This window comes from Pelmatolapia mariae, unplaced genomic scaffold, assembly GCF_036321145.2.
Source record: "Pelmatolapia mariae isolate MD_Pm_ZW unplaced genomic scaffold, Pm_UMD_F_2 NODE_ptg000578l+_length_20981_cov_1, whole genome shotgun sequence".
Classification (NCBI taxonomy): domain Eukaryota; kingdom Metazoa; phylum Chordata; class Actinopteri; order Cichliformes; family Cichlidae; genus Pelmatolapia; species Pelmatolapia mariae.
Window position 1 is genome coordinate 1 of NW_027052262.1, and position 20,981 is coordinate 20,981.

Consider the following 20,981-nt stretch of genomic DNA (forward strand, 5'->3'; position numbering starts at 1 on the left):
TTTATTAAAGCTGAAAGAGATGCTGGTGACTAATTTCCAAATTAAAACAACATCAAAACAATGATTAACAGTTGTTTCCACTTTTCCAGGTCTTTAAATAAATAATTGTAGTTTCCAAATACTGCCGTCAGGATGAGGACATCCAAATAATAGTTAAAGGCAAAATTTTAAACTCACTGAGAAAAGGAAAAAAACATTGTGAAATGAAAAATGTTCTTTTCCCCCACATGACCTGTGCCTGCCTTTTTCTCTTAAGAAATAAAAACATAATTTTAAAAGGGCATTTTGTATTTAATTATGTTTCGTTGATTAATATTCAGATGCGGTCGATGATCTGAAACATTGAAATGTGACAAATATGCAAAACACTAAGAAATCAGAAAGAAGCCAAATATTTTTCACTGTACATAATTGTACTAAAATACCTTCTTTAAACACACAAAACAAAATATTTGCTGCTTACAAATGGATGCAGTAACATTTGAAAATTGTCCCTGATGTAATTTTTGATAACTTAAATACTTCTGTGCCATCGTAGTGTCCTCACATGAGCCCCCAGTGCTAACACTTTTTCTGTCTCTCAGGTAGGAGAGTTAGGGTGTCTGCAGCTGAGCTGGAAGAGTTTACAAAGCAGGCAGAGTGTCTGAACCTACAACCACCTGCTATCATGGACTTAGAAGAGGGTATGAACTTCTACTTAATATGAAAGTCTTAAAGCCACGTCTGTATGTGCCCTGAAGAATAAACAAAACACAGTAGTCAGTAGCAGATTACGCTTTGTCAAAGGAGTTCAGTTACACAAAGAAACTGCAGCTGAACTAAATGTTACACCTTCAGTTTAGTGTTGTCATTACTTTTATACCAGCATGGTTGGCACAATTGTAGATTCAATTCATTTCTGCTCTCATAAATTAAAGGCATTCACAGATGTCATCTTCACAGGTTTGTGCCCAGATCCAACTCTTGCCCCAGAAACAAATTTCACTGATCGAACCACAGACACCATAAGCACTGAAGAGCTCAGCCTTCTAGAAGAACTTCTCAGTAGTGAAAGTGGAGTGAAGACCCTTTTTGATATGATCCAAAGAAGTATGGCTCCATCCAAGCAAGACTGACGGCTATGCCTGTGAAGAATATTGCCACTAAAAATGAAGTTGCTAAAAAAGAAGCATGACTGTTTTTTCCTCTGTGGCAATTTGTTCTGTGTCATCAGTGTAATTTAGATTTAGTTTCATTGAACTGACATAAAACTGACAATGTGAACCTGCTTTAAGAAGAAAAGATTATAGCACATGAGTAAATTAGTTTAGTCACTTTAATGCACCATGTACTAAAGACGTAATCAACAAACCATGATAAAGTTTGTTCATGTTGCTCCGGTTGGGCTCAGTCTGCTGATGTTTGGACAAAGCATTATGGACACTGTAAAACTATAAAGTCCAGCTCTTGTAACTACTCATCATCTTGTTTGATCCTTTTTAGTTGCTGGATTTGGCTACAGAAGATTGAGCCAGTAGCAGCGTGGCCTCTCTGGTTGTGGCCCTGCTTTTTTCACACTTCTTTTATTGACCAGCACTCTGGGTGTGAAGTGACTTATAGTGTCTGTGTTTCTTTTCATTCCCTTTTGTTAGAGCCTCCAGCTACCAAGTCCATCCCAACATCTATTATTTTTCTTCATTGGTACTCCCAAAAGGTTGATTCTGTTCATCTGGATTTAGCGTTTTCAGTGGGAGAAACGTTTTGTCACTCATCCAAGTGACTTCTTCAGTCTCAGCTGACTGCAGGTTTGCATGAAACTAGCCCACTGAATGAACAGTAGAACAGTTAATGATCAGTTCCTTGATCATTAAAAACGCTACGTCCGGATGAACAGAATCAACCTTTTGGGATTTACTTACCTGGATGACTGAGCATGCATCAAGACATTTATTGGTACTGATATGAGGACACTATTAGGCTTAAAGACAGTCTGTTTTTATTTTTATTCTATTATTTTTATTCCATTTAACGTTTTATTGTATAACTTTCAACAAAGTGTTCTTTTTTTGTCATTGAAACCATCTCTCTTGCCAGGATGTGTTTTCAAACCCAGATAGCTTTTAATTTAATTGGTTACATTTACATGTCAATCTTTTTATTTCCTAGGGGTGAAATTCCCTTAGGTGGCATTGGTAAATGGTAAATGGACTGGTTCTTATATAGCCCTTTTCTACTCTTCTGAGCACTCAAAGCGCTTTACACAACTTGTGCATTCACACCCATTCCCATTGCCCAAGGATATTTGGCATGCAGACCAGGGGAAGCCAGGAATCGAACCTCCAAGCTTCCGATCAGTAGATGACCTGCTCTACCATTGTCGCAACACATTTATATAACCCCCCTGACTGTACTGCCACAGAGTAAATATTTCTGTTATGTTCTTCTAAGTACAATTACAACACATAAGTAAACAATTGAGCAATACTTCACCTACACTGGGCGGAGTCTCGTATGTCTAGAACACACTTCAGAGTCTGAAGCCACACTATCAGCAGATGAGCCATGATGGAGTTTGTTCACGTTGCTGTAACTGTGCTCGGTCTTCTGTCTCTTGGACACTCAGCTCCTGTGACAAGCTGTGAGAATCTAATCCAGCCTCGTGAAATCCACGGAAATCAGGTCAGACTCTCTCTTATCTCACCTTTCACTTATCACTTTCTGCACATATATGCGGAGTAAAATAAGTTTTGAACATGCCACCAAATTTACATGAAATTCACACCCGATGTGGGTAACCACCCATCCAGTCCACACATAAAAAGAAATCAAACCATTGATATCCATAAATTAAGCTATGTGTAATAATAAGAGGAAAAGTATTGAACATATAGAAAGGAAGGTGCAAAAAGGCATGGAAAGTCATGACACCAGCTGAAATCTATCAGCAATTACAAAGCAATCTGCCCCCTAGTGCAAATTAATGTCAGCTGGTTCTATTCTAACTGACGGCCTATAAAAAGTTGCCTCATTACCAAGGTGTCACACAAGAAACATCTCATGATGGATAAAACCAATCCATCAGAATTACTGAACTAGTAAGTAAATTTTATGTATAAAGCACATTTCACAGATAAAATCACAAAGTGCTTCACAATTAAATCAAAAATACAAATAAAATAATATAAATCAGTGAAAAATTTAATTAAAAGCTCGTTTGTATAAAAATGTCTTCAGCTGCTCTTTAAAGGAGTCAGTGGAGTCTAGACAGCGTAAAGACAACGGCAGGGAGTTCCACAGCCTTGGTGCCAGTGCCTGAAAATTCCCGATCCCCATGTGTTTTAAACCTAGTACGTTTCAGATCCAACATAATCAGAACGGTTATGTCGGATCTGAAGGTTCCAGTGAGCACTGTTGGGGCAGGAGAGAACATAATTTCACCATAAACCGGCCAGGACCAGCTGCTCCCCACCAGTTTTCAGACAGGGGAGTGAAAAGAATTATCAGAAGAGTTGTCAAAAGCAAAGGAGCACTTGCGAAGAGCTACAAAAAGACGTGGAATCAGCTCAACTGCTGTGGCCTGTATGCACACTCACCATACAAGAGTCCATTGCTGAAGAAAAAGCATCCTAAAACACGTTTAAAGTTTGCTGCACAACATTTAGACAAGAAATACTGGCAGAATATACTCTGGTCAGTTGAGACCAAAACTGAACTGATGCTATAATACACGCCATGTCTGGAGATCAAAAGGCACTGCATATCACCCCAAAAACACTATACCAGCAGTGAAGTTTGGAGTTGGGAACATCACAGTATGTGGCTGTTTTCGTCATGTGGCACTGGCATCTTTCATATAAATGGAGGAAGATGAATGGAAAAATGTTCTGCTAGCATCTACCAGGATGTTGAAGATGAAATGAGGACAGACCTTTCAGCAAGACCATGATCCCAAACACAAAGCCAAAGAAGCTGCTAGAATGACACAGCCAATCACCTGACCTGAATCTAATTGAAAATCTATAGATATAATTAAAGTTTAGAGTTCATAGCAGGGCTCACAGAACGTTCAGAATTTGAAGATCATTTGTGTAGAAGAATGAACCAAAATCACACCTGATCAATGCCTGCGGCTAGGAGGCGTCTTGAAGTTGTCATTACCAACAAAAGCTTTTGCATGAAGCATTAAATACAATTTCAGTAAGCGTGTTCAATACTTTTTCCTTGTTTCATTTCTCATTATTACACATAACATCTATGGTTTGATTTCTTTGCATTTGTGGACTGGCTGGATTGTTACTGACATGGTGAGATAACTCAGTATGGGTGAGTATTAGTGAGGGAACAAACATTCGATGACCAGATTTAGACTTTGATTTAGACTTTGGACCTAGCATTGCCACAACACTTTCAGTATATATCGATTGGTGTGTATTACCCTTACCATTGTTAAAAGAATATGAAGCGTGGCCATCATCTGTCATCTGTCCACAGTGTACAATAACCAATCTCCTTCTGTCCTGCTGAATACTGGCTGTCCTGACTGCCTTGTTATCTATACAAATAACACCGTTGGAAGAACCACAGTTAAAGCTCTCCATCTCCTGAGTAAGAACAATGACACACCTAAATAATGTAATGTCAAAGTACTTAAGTATTTTTTATGAGACGCCGGCCACTAATTTCCAAAATAAAACAATGACTAATCATTGAACAGTGGTTTCCACTGTTCTACGGCTTAATAAATCGGAACACTGCCCTTTGAAATACCAGTTACAAATAACACTTGCCAGTTAAAGGCATATTTAGAAATGTTTAAAAAAAAAAAAAAAAAAAAAAAGAATAAAACATCTAAAAACGTGCAGTGCTGTGAGAATGTATTTGCACCCTTCCTGGTTTCTCTCTATTTTATATATTAGTCACACTTAGATATTTCAGATCACCAAATATATTTTTAGATTAGACAAAGATAACCCAAGCAAATAGAAAACACAGTTTTTAAAGGAATATTTCATTTACATGGCACTGTGTGAAAAGGAAATTGTCCCTAAACCTAATAAGTGGTTAGCAAGAACTGAAATCAAGCGTTTGCAATGATTGGCAATGAGTCTTTCACATCGCTGTGGAAGAATTAAAAAAAAAACTCTACTATGTAGAATTCCTTCAATTCAGCTGCACTGGATTGGATTTTCAAGCATGAATAGATTTTAAAAGCCATTCAGAGGTGGCCTTGCTCATGTGCTCATGGCCACAAATTCTCCTTCAATATCATGGTTCCTTCTGTCTACTTTTTCTGTCTCCCAGGTAGGAGAGTTAAAGTGTCTGCTTCTGAGCTGGAAGAGTTTACAAAGCAGGCAGAGTGTCTGAACCTAGAATCACCTGCTATCTTGGATTCAGAAAAGGGTATGAACCTTTATATAATATGAAAGCCTAGAAACTGCAGTTGAACTGAATGTTACTTCTTCAGTCTAATATTATCTTTATACTCTTTATATTTTTGTAACCGCCATGTTTGATAAGGTCATAGATTAATCAAATTTATTCTTTCTCACATGAATGAACTTTATTTACAAATGTCTTCTTGCAGGGTTTTGCCCAGATCCAGCGCTCGGCCCAGGAACAAAGACTATTGATCTGACCTTGAGCAACATAACGCCCGATGATCTCAACGTAATGGAGAAGCTTTTCACTGAGAGTGGAATGAAGACCATTTTGGACATGGTCCAAAGTAGTGTGGATCTATTCAAGGAAGACTGAAGTAGTCATAAATGTCACTAAGCCATTCTTCTCTGACCTCTGGTGTTAACACATTTTCTAAATCTAAAGCCTACTTGATCTCTTTGTCTGACCACTCTCTGTAAACCCTAGAGACATGCTATGTTACTCAAATCAACTGTCTTACCCATTCTGATGTTCTGATTTGAGCTTCAGCAGGTTATCTTGCGTCTTCATGCTTAAATAAACGGAGTTGCTGTCATTTGATTGGCAGTTAATAAAAAAATGAGTTGAAGAGAAGCATGTCCATACCTTTGTTTAATTAAGTTTATTCCTGTACATACATCTGCTCATGAGTCATGTATATACATTTTCTGTCTCTCAGACACACACACGCACACATACGACCACTCAAGATTATATAAAAAGGACTCATTTTTGTGCAGGTTTTCATCACAGTCAGATCTACATCGGAACATTTGCTTCTGCAAACATCATGCACACACACCACAAATATGCATACGGCCCTATGCCTCGCTTTACACAGAACAGTTCAAAGTATAGAAAAGTGACAGATGAACCGACAGGCAAACCAGCAGTAATCAAGTGAATTTGGGTCTTTTAACATAAAAACGCTAAATCTGTTTTGTGTTGGTGCATGTGCTTCCTTCACTTTTCTAAATAGGAAGACCACAGAAATGTTCTAAAGGTTATTCTTTTTTTTTCTCAGGGATATTTCCAAATCTTCAAATGCATCGTTTAGCAATTACTCAAAGTAATGTGTGATGTGTGTACTATATGCGACACCCTGGTGTAACAGTGAGATTTTGCTACATTTTGGGGCTTTTCAAAATCTAGTGCAATCCCCTGAATGTGATCCATGCAATCACCAGACCTCAGTGAACAAAAACTAAGTGGCTTAGCTCAAATTCTTGACATACATAACCTCATAGTCTTCTTATGCTTTCACAAAGGTGTGCGGAGCAGGGAAAGACAATTATGCAATCTACTCAAAAAGGCCTTCTTTCAGATTTCCATCTGTTCCTCTCTTTGTCAATGTCAAACATGTGCAAGGTATGTGATGTGCTTCACGTTGTGATCTGTGACATGGAAACATTTGTTGAAGTAACCATCATGAAGCAGGATTATAGGCTAAATAACTCAGAAACAAGGCTTCATAATTAATATTTTATCACAAAGAGGACTGAAAAATCCTGCTAACACTGAACTGCCACCGGCTGCAGCTCCTCATATTACCACTTGAGGCAGGCTCCAAAAGACCTTTTAACCATGTTTGCGGCACTCAAACCTGGAGTGTTTTTAATGAATTTATGTGACAAATAATAACTGCCTATTATTTAGCAGGTATTTCTGCTAAATATGGCCCTTGCTTGTCAGGCTAGCTGATAACTATAGATGATATAAAAGATGGACATAGCTTCAAGACCTGAAAAAAAATGAAGCCAATGTGGAAGAGCCATAAACCTGCACTCAGTTGTGATTTACCAAAAAAAAAAGAAGAGTTCAGGTCCTACAGAAGTCTTTTGAAAAACCGCAATCTAATCAGACCTGTATACACACTTTACTACTTAATTTCTTATTCACTCACTTTAAATCATGCTGAATACAATATGGAGTGCATTTTGTTACTTCCCTTTGAGGTCCGTTACTGGTGTTCACCAACTTCTGCTGGAAAGAGAGGCATGTTTACATGTTAGCAGACTGTGTACAGTCTGAACTTTTTCTCTGAAAACAACTGGTTCAAACCAGACTAATAAGGAACGGTGACAGTGAACCAAAGTAGTAATGCTTTCAGGACAGAAAACCACAACAACTCACTGGAAGACAAAAACGCCTCATAGAACAGAGTAGGGCTGATAACGTCTTTACACATATTAGACCTGCTTCATCTCCTTGTTGATTGTTTGAGATTCTCCATACTATATTGAACGCCCAAATCCTGCTTCATGACACAGATCACTTGTACCACATAACACCTCACAAAGTGGAACTCTTATTCTTTATGTTCATCTCGAGTAAGTTTACATCTAAAACAGAATATCTGCCTTGTACACATCCACATCCTTTAGACGCGAGTAAGCCAAGGTCAGCAGATAATCAACACCTTTACTTGGCCTCTCTTATGTACAAAGCGACTGTGTGCTTTAGTCACGACACAAGACCCCAGAGAGAAATAAAACAACCAAGGCATTCCTTTGCAGTTACACAAAAGATGCTTATTTCACCAATGCACGCTCACATTTATAAATTACTTAAACAAAAAGATTGAAGTATTTTTTTTCCATTACCAAAGAAGAGTATCCTGTGTTTGATTTGTCCAATTTTGGTTATTTTTTTGCTTATGTTTGACACACATACAAAAGTTTTGCAAACACTGTCCATCTTTTCTTTCAACAAAACAGAAAACAAACCTTCAAATGCTAAAAACAAAGAAAACAAGAAAACAAAACAAGCTTTTCTTCAACACCGGTGGCCGTCTCTTCAAGAGTCAGCCCACCACCTGGACACACGTTTAAAACAAACTGTTCCACGTAATCTGTGTAGCATAAAGACCCATTCATACAGTACAGTCAGAGTGTGTGATTGTCACTGGGTTAGGTTGATGCACAGTGAAGTGACGTGAAAAGAGGCCAGAGGATGCCTGGTATTTGAATAGTCATTGAGTTCAGCTGTTTTTGCCACTGGCCCAACATGTTCCCGCAGGACCCCCACGTTCCGCTACAGCGTTGATTTGGATGAAGGCTCTTTTGAAGTTCAGTGTTGCGTTGCTTCCTCTGCCTTTAACAAATCGAAAGCACCAAACCAACTGTTACAAATGCACTGGCGTGTATTTTTTGCAGGTGAAGTTGGTGGTGTAACATATGAAAGTGTTTTATTGATTGATATTTTTTTTTTTATCATGGTCTGTCTGTGCCATGTGCTTCGGTTAGGAAACATAAAAGTGACAAATTTCCAGTCGTGGCTCCCAGAACCCAATTTGAGAGTCTAGTCTCCAGGTATAGTTCCAAAGATCAAGAAAATTGTCCACGGCTGGTTCTCCCCTCACATCCCATAGGCTGATATAAGTTTGCCCAGCTGGCCAAGGTTCAATGGTAATGTCACTCCCAAAAAGAAAAAAAAAAAGTATGGGGCTGCTGCATTTGTAAACAAGGCTGTAGATATGTTATAGGGAATGGGTCCAAGAGAAAACAGGGAGAATAAATGTAAACATAAATGCTGGAGTATTTAAGGAACTGTAATTATTTGGGAACTTTACAGCCATCATGATTCTGTGACAGCGGCGGGCAGCAGAAGAAGTTTCAGATCAGCTGTAGTCAGGCTAGTCCGGTCTGAAGATCGGGACCTTAGGTAGGAATTCTATTAGGATTACCTGCAGGGGATAGAACAAAAGGCTCTCAGTAGTTAGTCAGGGATGTTTCAACAAGATTTAAGCCCTCCCCCCCCCCCAATTAGTACCTCCTTGGATCGACTTGACGCGTACCTGGTGCTCTGTCTGTGGCTTTTCGTTAGACACGGGCACCACGATGTTGTTTCTGTGTAACAGGTACTTAAAAAAGTACCCGGTAACAGGTACTATCATCTAATGAAAAACCCTAATAACCATGTCAGGCTGTGCCGACCCGACCCGAGTAGGTACTGATGGAAAAAACTCACTTCACGTGGAGAAGTTTGGCCACAGCGTTTATATCAAAACAGCCACCATCTCACGTCTAACTGGGTCACAGATGCAAACCTATGCAAGCCTATTTGTTTACTTCTGAGTACCAACTTAACTAAGCAGATCGTGCTAAAGTTACTTTTTCTGAAATACAAAAAACCAAGCAGGCTGCCCGTGGCTATACGCAAAGCTATGAAAAAGAGGAACTGGCTGATGGATAAATGGCTATTGTGTTAGCATTACGAGGAAGCCAGATATATTAACAGATAACAACCACAGAATATTACATTTTGTGTATCTTTACAAGAATCAATATGCTGCGTTTATATTTAGAGGAGCACGTCAGCCTCTTCTAAACACAATTAAACTGGCACAGAATCGGATGAAGTAGCTGAAAGCCGGCTGGATAAACAACATCTGTATATAAAAGCCCAGACACCATCATACAAAATTGCTAATGTTAGTAATAAGAAGCACTAATACTAGTAGGTTAAACAAATTTGTAATATTCTGTTAATGCACAACAAAAGACAAGGTGGTACACAACCACTAGCCAGGGCTGTGGATTGCAGGAGCCCTATTTACTCAACAACTAAATGTACTCAATTACAAAGTTTTTTTTTTACCCCTTTGTTTTGGACTAACTGAGCAACAATGTGTTACACTAATCGATCAAAGACACGCAAGCATACACTGCAGATACAATAACTGCTTAACATCTGCACTCAAAAAGGTTGGAGATATGATACTTTTCCATGGTGCAGCGATAAACCTGTAACTTCATGAACAACCAGAAACCAACCCTCAGCACAATTTATCATCTAAAATAGTACCTTTTGAGTTAAAAACAGCAGCTTTTTCATGCAGTCTGTTAGTGGGTGTAACACCTGGTATACTTTCATTAACCGTACTGGGATAATTACACCACTGAAACGAGCCAATACTTACATATTCCATCATGTTGTTGGTTTCACACTTCCTTTTGCTTAGTCTCCAATGCAAACACAACTACACAGAAACAGAGTTCAGAAACAGTGATTAGAGAAGATTAGAGAAGTTTCATCAACCCACGCGTATCAAATGATGCCTTCACTGCTTACCTTGTGGTAAAGTCTGCTGTTTTCCCACTCCAAAAGTTTCTCTATAGATCTTCTTGTCTGGAAAAAGATATTAGATGATACTGTAGTGAAAAAACGGTCTCATATCAACTTAGTGCACAACATTTTTTGTTGTGTTCACTGTGATGCTGCAGCAAATGTGGTAGATTCTCTGTATAACATTTTCAAACTGTGGGACAAAGTGAATGAGCATCTCACCCTTTTGCTGAGGCAGATGACGGGCCACAAACTGAAGCCCAGTGTGCAACAGCAGCAAAGACAACCACACAGAAGCCACCGCACATTCACCGGGAGCGTCTTTCTGAGGCAGCTGTTCACACGATTGATACTGGCTTTGAATTCCTCTGGTGCCACCTAAGGGAAGCACACAGTATTACTTTTATTATTAAAAGTGAGTATATTCACACTTTTAGCACCATTAAATGTGCATCAAATATCTGTATTTTGTACAAAAAAAAAAAAAAGAGGAAAGAAATTAATTTAAATGACGCACTACATGTTGATTCTGATCTAAATCCCATGGTCATGGTTTGCTTTCAATAAAAACAACACACTCACCTTTCCTGTAAGTGCTGAAGGAAATTCTGACTCGAATTTGTTACTGAGTCCAAACCTGAAAGTAGGTAAAAAATTTAATTTTTACTTACAACATTAAAGATGAAACTATATCAGACATGAACCACTATTAGAGATTTAATATACTTTTAGTGCAGACATTAAAAAAAACCCATCACAAAATCTTTCTGAGACCCACAGAAAAGAGAAGCTATTTACTTTATCAGAACAAAAACAATTATTTTATAATTCATCTAAAACATTCAAAGATAATACATAATACACAGTTCAAACATCCCATACATCTGTGTACTATCACACAGACCTGCTTATTTAGCTTCTGTCAATGTTTATTTTGAATTACACAGACAAATCTAATGTTCAACGCTAAGAGCAGTGTAGTGTCAAACACTGTGAGAATGAATGTGAGGCACTGTTAAATTAAAGAAACAGTACCAGTAGGTTAAACTCCCCAAAACAGTAAGGACACAGATTTAGGTTTGGAGGTAACTCAACTGTAAGCTCATTTCCACCCAACTAAACTGGACATTTTAAAAAAACAAAAACCCAACTTTTAAATCCACAAATATAAATTGGCTGAAAGGCGGAGGTATATTTATCCATTCAAGGCACAAAACTTTAACAAACTGCAACCTTTATCCCTTTCCCTTTATTCTTAGTATTTGTACGCTTGATAGTCTTCCTTTTTTAGAAGAGACAAGGTAAGATAAGCGGAAAACAACAAGTTAAGCGTATACTTGTTTGGAAAAAGCTCTACTCTCAGTACAGTCAACTACTTAAGAATACAATTTCTTTACTCAAGATATGGTAGGTTAATTATTACTAGCTTTAACTGTGAGAATACCTATTTACGGACACAGTACTGTCTTGTGTTGTAATGATCGGTATAAACAGCTCTGGAAGTCTGTACTTAACTCCAGAAAAATGAAACCAGTGATGGGAACACGTTGTCACAACTTGACAATAGCTACAATAAAAAAAAATCTCAAGAAAGGGCAAATTTGTCTGAGGCTAAACCCGATCATTCACTCCTCGGTTAGTTAGCTTGCTGCTAAGTTAGAAGCTAACTAGCTAGGCTATGCTAGGCTAGGCCAGGCCAGACAGCGGCAGCTAACGCAGCTAGCCACCAGTTACCCACAGAAAGCTGTGCTAGCCGCCGCATTTTACAGTAACGTTAAACTGCTTTGTAGACCCCCGTGAGCTCTGTCAGTTCCTTACACAGTTACGTGGCCGGACCCTCGCACCACTACCGGGTCCGGAGCGTACTTAAGGAGCTGTTCTTCCGCGGCCCTGTCCTCGTCCTCCTCTTCCTCCTCCTCCTCTTCGTAGATCTCGTCAAAGTCCTCCATCATCGCACGACTCGGCCTCGCGCTTCCCGGGAAAGACACCGGGAGAGACACGATGCCGACAAACAGCGAAACCTTACAGAGAAATAGGACAAAAAGTATCGGGAAGACGGCCACAAAAATATCGAGCAGTCCCGGAGACGATACAGTTTCACATCGTTCTGAGAGCTCTGAAACAAAACATCAACATCCGCCGCAGTAACCGTACGACACCGGAAGGGGGACAGACTTCTTTTCAGACTTTTTTTTTTAACAAGCCGATTCATAAAACAAGGCTTTGGTGTCGCGTGTAATTCTTATATGTACTTTAAAAAATAAAATAAAATAAAATATGATAGCAATCCATTTTGTTTGGATGCACTTTTCATAGAGGTGTAATTGAGGAATGTACAGATGTACAGAAAAACACCAAGAACAACACAATTCACAGTTAAACAACGAAGGCCACAATATAATATAACAATATATAAATATGTAAAACTAATTCGAGAAATATTTGTAAACAAGAATTCAATTACAGCTTTCTGCATTGTACAAACACAGGAAGATAGATGTCTATAAAAATCCCAGGTCATTCCATAGATAGATGTTTTGAAGGCATCTATCTGTGGAATGACATTTACTGCTGTCTAGTGATACTGGTGTTCCACAGCACATTTTATTAAAAAATCAGAGTTATCACAATTTGACGCATTGATGCGTGTGAGAGGTTCAACTTGCAAAAAATATTTAAGTCTCACTTGCTCAGTAAAACAAAGGGAGCATTGAAGTATTGCATTAAGTTTCCTTCATGCTCTTTGAACTGAGTTATTATTATTTATAGTTTTCATAATTATTGACTGTAGCATTTAGTCACTGACAGCTTTATGTCATTTTAAAAACTTTTATAAACTATTGAGCTTTTCAGTCGCTGTTTCACAGTCTAATATGGTGTCTTGATGCATGCTCAATCATGCATGCTCAATCTCCCAACTATTTAGGAGTCTAACATGTTGTTATATGAAGATTATTGAAGTATCTTAAACCTGTACAAATACTTGTGGTAAAGTAAAAAAGTGCATCTCTCCACTTTGAGCAGAAGGCGCAGAGGTGTGAATGATGGCTAGAGGATGGGCAGTTAAAACCGGAAGCTGAGCAAAGTCTTTTTCAAAATATGACTTGATTGTGTTGGTTAAATCTTAGAACATGTCTTCATGTCATTCCCACAGCATATGGATAAGCGAGTTTTAGGTTTTTGGAACCTTTAAAGTTTATATGTGTGGTCTGTTTTATTCGTTACATAATTAAATACATGTTTTTACTAAAATAAATTAGAGGGAAACTTATTTTGAAAGGTTTACCGAGAAGTTATCTAATTACCCATGCTAGCCTTCCTGATTCATACCTAGCTAGATGTTTGTACAGTAAGTTAATTTAGTGTGCTTTTTATCGATATATTGCATCACAGACTGCACACCGTTTTTATCCATCAAAAACGGAAACATCCTGTGAAGGTTACAGAAGCCTTTGGCTCAAAACATCCCGGAAATGGCACTTCTTCCTCTTTAGGAAGTGTAGACATCGATGAAGCAGTTCGGCAAGTCTTGCTCAACTTCTATATAGCTCAGTAATCGTGGCTATCCTGAGTTGGATGGTAAAATGGCTCTCACTGAGCATATTAAGATGATCTGCAAAATTATCAAAGATATTGTTCCTGCTTTCACCAGCGGGATTGTCACAGTGAGCATCATATCGTGTGTTTTATTTGCAGTCCAAACATGTTTGAGCTTAAAACAAGGCATCTTCAGCATCGGCGCAAGTGTTGTTCAAAACGGACACCTATACTGCATCCTGATGTTTCCCTTTTACCACCAAACCTTTGCTCAGCTCCTTCTGAACATCACAACTTTGGTGTTTCTCAGCGGGAGCTTGGAGAAAGGTGTGGGGACGGTCCGTTTCCTCTTTCTGTTCCTCCTGCTGTCCTCGATCATAGGCTTGTTTTACAGCTTCATGGATCTCCTGCAGGAGGACGGCTTCCAGGGTCACACTGAGGGTTTGGTTCCCGTCACTCTTGCCTCTGTGGCTATAACTACCATGCACACAAAGATGACTAAAGCCTTTCTATGTGGAGTGAGTTTTCCCACTATGGCCCTTCCCTGGGTGTTCCTTGTTATCACCACTGCTCTGGTCCCTCACTGTGTGCTGCCCTGTAATGTGATTGCCATCCTGGTTGGGGTGATGTACGGTAAAGGATGGGTTTCTTTTCTGGACATGTCTGAGGCCAAGGCTGGAGTTCTGGAGAAGTTGTTGCCTTTCAGGCTGTTCAGGAGCATCAGCGGTGATATGTTCATCCCAGCTTCCTCTGAGGACAGGAAGAAGACCCTGCTTCCACAGATCAATCCCACACCTGGGTCTTACCCAGTGCAGGCTTATGCTCCATTACCCACTGCCAACACTGCTGCCATGACTTATGAAGGCTGGCCACACCAGGCGAGTCCCACACCACCTCTCAGTCTTCATGGACATGTTGCAGGACACAGCTCTGGACACTTTTCACCACAGAGTTTTGGCCACAGCTGCAACCACGGTCACAGTCATGGTCATAGCCATGGCCATAAGAGCGGAGGATCACTGTTACAACAGTAGATGTTTTCAGATGAGTTTGCCTTGGCAAGGATCCACTTATGAAGGCTTATCCTATAAATGCTACTCAGTTTTTATCATCTATAAGATCCTGCAGCATCTCAGCACTGATTGTGTCTCTGCCTGCTTGTATAATTAAGTGTAGTTTTTTTTGAAAGTTTAAATATTTCTGGTGACTTGTCATTTTTAAAAATTCTAATTTTCTATATTTTTATTCCTACTAATTAAAAATTAAATAAAAAACCTTCTAATCTTTCTTACACACGGGAAACCAGAATTCATGCACAGAAGTAATAATACAGACCATGCAGCTAATAGAGACCCTAATAGGGCTCTATTAACTGCATGATCAACTCATAAGAAAAACGACAATCAAATATAACTAATAATCAGTGTGCAGTGTTTTTGGAGCAGTCATGTTTTCCCAGTATTTCTTAAAATATTCCAATCTTTTTATGGTAGTATTAAAAGTCATGCTTCATATACAGTGCTTAAAAAAATTATTAGACCACCTGTCATAAAAACAATGGATCAAACTTTAAGAAAATTTGTCAAAAACTTGTTTAAAACTAAAAATTATATTGCTATTACACAAATAAACTGAATTGACATTTTAATACCCAAATTTGACCCACCAAACTGGACGTCTTTGAGAAGTCAGATTTTAACAAAGTGTAAAATTCAGCTATTTATGTTCATGGTAAGAAATGCATGTAAATAATTGCAATTTGGCATCAATAAAGCAATAATGTGCTTTACCAGTTTTTGTAAAATAGTACATTTGAAAATTCATGGATAACTATATTTTAGCATTAAATATATTTTTGATTAAAAGTATTTGCACATACTGGTGGATTAACCATTACACAAACACCAAATATGATTTTGGTGCCAGTGCTGTTAATTTATGGGAGCTGCTGCGTAATCCTTACGCTAGTTGGTGGTCTAGTAAAATTGCTAAGCACTGTATCTTTCTATTTTTCTTTTTTTGTCTGATTATCTGAATTTGGTGTCAGCAGGATGTGCTCCACTTCCTGTGTTGCATCTAGACAAACAGTCCAAACAAATTTCACTGATTAGGTTTAGAGTGGTTTCCTTTGTGGTTTTGGTCCATTTCTCTGCAACTTAAATTGCCATGTTTAGGCCTAAATTAAAGGCCTCTGTGATGAGTAAAACAGAAGTTTCTCTTTCACTATTAAACTCACTGTTGTACTTACACCATGGTATTAAACGTGATGCAAGTACAACAGTGCTTACATCATTGTAACAACTGCAGGTCAGGAAAGCGTCTTAAACTCTGGATACAAGTTCAAACAGAAGTCAAATGCACCTCCAGGGCTTTTTGTTTTGAACCTTTGCCTTTAGTTAATAGAAAATGTTTGATAAATTCACACTAGTGCCAAAACACAGAGCACCAAGACCTGAAACTGTTTGGTTTTATTGATACTTAAAAGACAAAATCATCATAATCTTGTACATCATGAAAAGTGACCACTGAGAAGTCCGTGTCCTGTACAATCAGTGACACTCGAATACTGATCACATCTTATTTTCACCAAAGGACTCATTCCTCCCAGGCGTCTCCATAGATATTCTTCTTCACTGTACAGAGACAGAAGGAGAAATGCAAATTATTTTACAAATTACTTAAAAGACAGGCTGTACTTGCAAATCTACCTCTATCTATCCACCACCATTTCTTAAGGAAATTATCCTAGTCCTCCTGTAAGGTGCAATCCACACTGCATCTTGAATTATAATAAATGGCAGTAATGACGTCAAATTCCTCCCTCCCTACTATTTGTTTCCATGCCAGTTGCTCCTCCGCTTGTTCACGATATAGATGCAGGCGCATCACAGGAATAAGATTCTGCTGCCACAACTAAATAAGATTTTATTCTTTGATGGACTTCCAGATGTTTGGTTTTGTACATTTTACTTCCTTGAATTCTATAAGATTTTTTTTTCTCTCAACTGTTGATATAATTTAATTATTGTGTCATTTAATGCTAACTTACAGACATTGTCAGAATTATAGACTATGAAGCAACTCCTTTAACTGCTAACTTTGAACCTCTGTAAGACACCACTTTAGAGACACAAACATAAGTTCTTTAATGTTGTTATCTTCCATCTAGTTTGGCCAAGGAAGGAAAAAAAAAGTATATATCAAGTTCTATATATGCCTTAGCAGTAACAACCTACCATCTTTCTTGGGTCTTTCTGGCTCTTTTGCAGGTGGTGTTTTGAGCAATGCGTCAGCTTTCTGAGTGAGTGTGACCTCATAGTTCTCTCTGTTTTTGAGCCTCAGGTCCTCATAGAGGATAGACTTCCTCTTGGGCTCCTCCTCTTCCACATATGACTGGACTGAAACTTACAGGGCAAAAGATGGGATTTTTTTTTAAAAAAGTTCATTTCTACTGGAAAGTTTTGTTGAAATGTTTGGATGATTAAATTAACTCAGTCTGTGAATTCAGTGGACACCTTTTGCAACTTACATGTTTAATCTCAGTAAGAATACAAGTTACACAATATCATAACATTTGCAAAAAAGTAGTTTGATGCTTTATACACTGATTACTTTTTAGAATGAGAGGATTAAAAATTAAAAATATTATTTTGCAAAGAGGTATGTTTGGAGGTGTGAAGGGGAGACTTTTAAACCCAAGAACACTGTATCATCAAGCACGGGGGTGGTAGTTTTATGATCTGCAGCTGTTTTGTGCCAGTGGTACTGGTACATTATACAAAGTGGAAAGAATAATGAAGAAGGGCCACATCTTAATGCATGCTCAATAATCCACGTAAGGAAATCTGAAATCTCAAAAAAGTTGATTTTGTTCATCTGGACGCAGCTACCTCCTAATTCTTCAACTTCACCTCAAATCAGCAGACAGACGATTGAAACTTGGACACAACTGAGTGTTCCAACAGATCAATGATCTCAGTACTTTAAAACTGACTTTGCAATAGATAAAGCAGGTTGCCATTAAGCTGGAGTGGCCTTCGGAAAGCTTAGACCTTAAAGTCTATTAAAAATTTTTGGAGTATGCTTAAAAAGTCAGACCTGCGCCAGAAAATCAACCGATTTAAATTAACCAAGAAATCCAGCCAGCATTATACCAGAAGCTTGTTGATGACTACCAGAAGCATATGGCTAAGGTGCAACTTGCTAAGGGACATATAACAAAATATCAGGGGAGATATGTGTATACATTTTTGACCCTGTGTGGATTAGAGAAAATCCAAAGTAAATTCAAATTTGTGCACCCAACTCTTGTTTGTTTTTTTATTTTTTAAGTAATTTCAGATGTATGCCGAACAAGAAAAACTAGTAAATGCTGGACTTTGATGACCACCTAACTGTAACAAGTGAAAAGGAAAGACCTGTTATTCACTGGTAGCACTTTTCTATTCTTGCTGCAAGCAAAATTCAGAGAGCACTTTATCAATACAATATTCACACTTGTGGAAAATTAACTGAAGATGGCTAGTGGGAGCCGCAAACTCCTTGCAAAAAAAGAGAACAGGAAGCTTTGGCCCCAGGACCTTCTTTTGGTGAGCTACTGTTGAAAACTAAATTGTGAATAACCCACATATTGCCCGTTTGGAATACCTGGAGCACTAAAGTCATCTCCTCTGTCCATTTGTGCTGGTGGGTCTGGACTGTAGCCATATCCATAATCTTTGCTGTAGGTGTGGCTCGAGGCTTCTGCAGGCTGGAATATGGGTTCAAAAGACTGAGAGTCTGGGTCACCCAACTCTGACTGAGGACCCTGGGATCTGTAAAGAAGGGGACAAAATGCTAAAGACAATGCTGCTGACAGTTAATCTCAACAGGCCAGCATTTAATTAAGTGTATGTGATACTCACTTCAGTGGAGGCAGGCCTGACCTCTGTCTGATAATCTCGCCAAGAGGAGAGTTCTCCAGCCTCTTGAATTTTTCCTGACATGTTTTCATATATGACAGTTTTCCAGCCAGGTAGCCACAGAAACCAGCAACTGTAGGGTCAAACGCAGTCAAAGAAAAGAAATGAGAAAACAACACAAACTGAGTTTAACAGAGAGGTTTTTCTTATTCTACTCAGTAAATACAGGGCAAGTGTGTGTATGTGCGTTTCCCACATATTTAACACTTATAAACTTACAGGCTACTTTGGGTAAAGATCCAAATCTTGGAGATGCAGACAGAGCCCCTGCAAATTTAACACATTCATGTCAACTTGAGGATCAACATGTGACAATGTTCATTTAACCGATATTGTGCTGATTCCAGTACAGCAGGGATGTTAAACACATGGCCCTGGGGCCAGAATGATCTCGCCCCTCTGGATGCTTTAGAGAATGTGAAAATTACAAAGGAGAGCATAAATTTCAACATTTCACTGTGCTTTCTGTCACTTTTAGAGCCATCTTACTAACAGAAATATCAGCAACCCATCAACAGCTCTGTCCTTGCCAGTCCCCAAGACTCCATAGAGGAGGTGGGTGAGAGCAGGATGTTAACCATGCTAATGTTCATTATGGACAACACCTCTCACCCCCTGCATGAGACTGTGGAGGCCCTGAGCAGCTCCTTCAGCAGTAGACTGTTACAGACACTGTGTAGGAACGAGCACAATCGCAAGTCCTTCATTCCAACAGTAGTCAGAGTGTACAATGTAGACACAGGAAAAACACCATCTAAAAATACTTGTGTATAAATATAATGTCTATTTTACTTTTTCTTTCTGACCCTTGTAACAAGGGAATTTCCACAGTGTGGGATTAGTAAAGTATCTATGTATCTATAATTATAGATTTTTAAAAAAAAATTATTGCTAATACTCCATTAATTGGCAGAAGTTCAAGTTTTTCACTATGTTCTTTAGAAATTAATGTTTTGTGGTAAAAATCGATCAAATTTATCTGTAAAATAACAAAAAAAAAGTTACATTTCTTTCTAAACATTTAAGATCAAAGTGACATGCTGACTCACTCCCACATCTTTTCTTTATAAATTGTTTTCATAAGACTTCTCTTACGTCTTCAGAGTGAACGAAAGAGGAACACTTTATAATACGTATTACTGATCTGTCCTATTGAAGACCAGATTGGACTGCTCTGAATGTGGCCCACTGTGTAGAATGAGTTTGACACCCCTGCTGCACAGTATGGACAACATTACCTCTGGCCACTAGGGCTTGGGTGATAGCCATGCTGATCACAGAGAAGGGCACCGCTGTGGAGAAATCGTAATGATGTCAGTGTAAATACGACGGAGTCAAAACAAACAACAGTTTCACATCCTAAACCATCAAGCTGGTATGCACGGGAAACTTACACCTGTAAAAAAAGCTCTCCTGGTTGCACTCTCTCAACACTCTCCTCTCTTCTTCTGTGGGGATGTAGTCAATGTTCAGCGGCGTCTGCAGGTTAACGCAAACACCTTACCGTTAGTTAACAGCTGCTAGAAGTCATAGAAATCCACGCAAACGTTTCCACCTTCAAATTACTGAAATTAAAACGGAGGGCAACAAAGCACACACCCCTCTCCATAAAACTGCGCGTGCAGTTCATCCAAAGTCACTGCCAGCAACCGTAAGCTAACGTGTTAGCATCTAACTTAGTGCGCGTTTATCTCCATGTTTTACCTGCGCCGGTTGGTGCTGCCGCTCGTCCGGGAAACCTGTAGTGGAGGACGACATACTGACGATAATGTCCAAGCTTCCTGACACCTCAAAGCATGTGAACTAACATAGTATAAGCCACTCGGCGTACTGACTTATCTAGTGTTTGGTACAATGTCATTGCTACAGATAGCGTTGACATTAACCCGGAAGTTGAAGGAAAGTTGCATTTGTTTAGCTAACAAAAAAAGAAGAAAAGAAAAGAAAACCTGTTAATCTCAATTTTACTGCTGGAATGCAATCTCTCATGAACATGATTCCAAATAATAAAAAATAAAT

The 20,981-nt window shown here is 38.8% G+C and overlaps 3 protein-coding genes across 5 annotated transcripts; 1 reads left to right on the forward strand and 2 right to left on the reverse strand.

Moving 5' to 3' along the window:
* Window positions 1-5,996: 5,996 nt before the first annotated feature.
* Window positions 5,997-12,613, reverse strand: LOC134623366 (cysteine-rich hydrophobic domain-containing protein 2). The gene is made up of 6 exons (XM_063468529.1): window positions 12,283-12,613; window positions 11,047-11,101; window positions 10,687-10,842; window positions 10,471-10,527; window positions 10,319-10,378; window positions 5,997-9,082 (listed from the first exon to the last, which is right to left on the reverse strand). Exons 1-6 carry the CDS (start codon window positions 12,414-12,416, stop codon window positions 9,032-9,034), a joined length of 513 nt encoding a protein of 170 aa, XP_063324599.1. The 5' UTR covers window positions 12,417-12,613; the 3' UTR covers window positions 5,997-9,031.
* Window positions 12,614-13,781: 1,168 nt separating this feature from the next.
* LOC134623363 (rhomboid domain-containing protein 2-like) lies at window positions 13,782-16,333 on the forward strand. Of its 2 annotated transcripts, XM_063468527.1 has the most exons (2): window positions 13,782-14,043; window positions 14,161-16,333. In XM_063468527.1, exon 2 carries the CDS (start codon window positions 14,244-14,246, stop codon window positions 15,033-15,035), a length of 792 nt encoding a protein of 263 aa, XP_063324597.1. In that variant the 5' UTR covers window positions 13,782-14,043; window positions 14,161-14,243; the 3' UTR covers window positions 15,036-16,333. The 2 variants fall into 2 exon arrangements, with proteins under 2 accessions (XP_063324597.1, XP_063324596.1); XM_063468526.1 differs by having other exon boundaries at window positions 13,782-16,333.
* Window positions 16,334-16,454: 121 nt separating this feature from the next.
* Window positions 16,455-20,836, reverse strand: LOC134623365 (OCIA domain-containing protein 1-like). 2 transcript variants are annotated; one of them, XM_063468528.1, is made up of 8 exons: window positions 20,667-20,836; window positions 20,357-20,441; window positions 20,201-20,254; window positions 19,182-19,229; window positions 18,906-19,035; window positions 18,649-18,815; window positions 17,238-17,405; window positions 16,455-16,634 (listed from the first exon to the last, which is right to left on the reverse strand). In XM_063468528.1, exons 1-8 carry the CDS (start codon window positions 20,718-20,720, stop codon window positions 16,597-16,599), a joined length of 744 nt encoding a protein of 247 aa, XP_063324598.1. In that variant the 5' UTR covers window positions 20,721-20,836; the 3' UTR covers window positions 16,455-16,596. The 2 variants fall into 2 exon arrangements, with proteins under 2 accessions (XP_063324598.1, XP_065325920.1); XM_065469848.1 differs by lacking the exon at window positions 17,238-17,405.
* Between the last annotated feature and the right edge of the window lie 145 nt (window positions 20,837-20,981).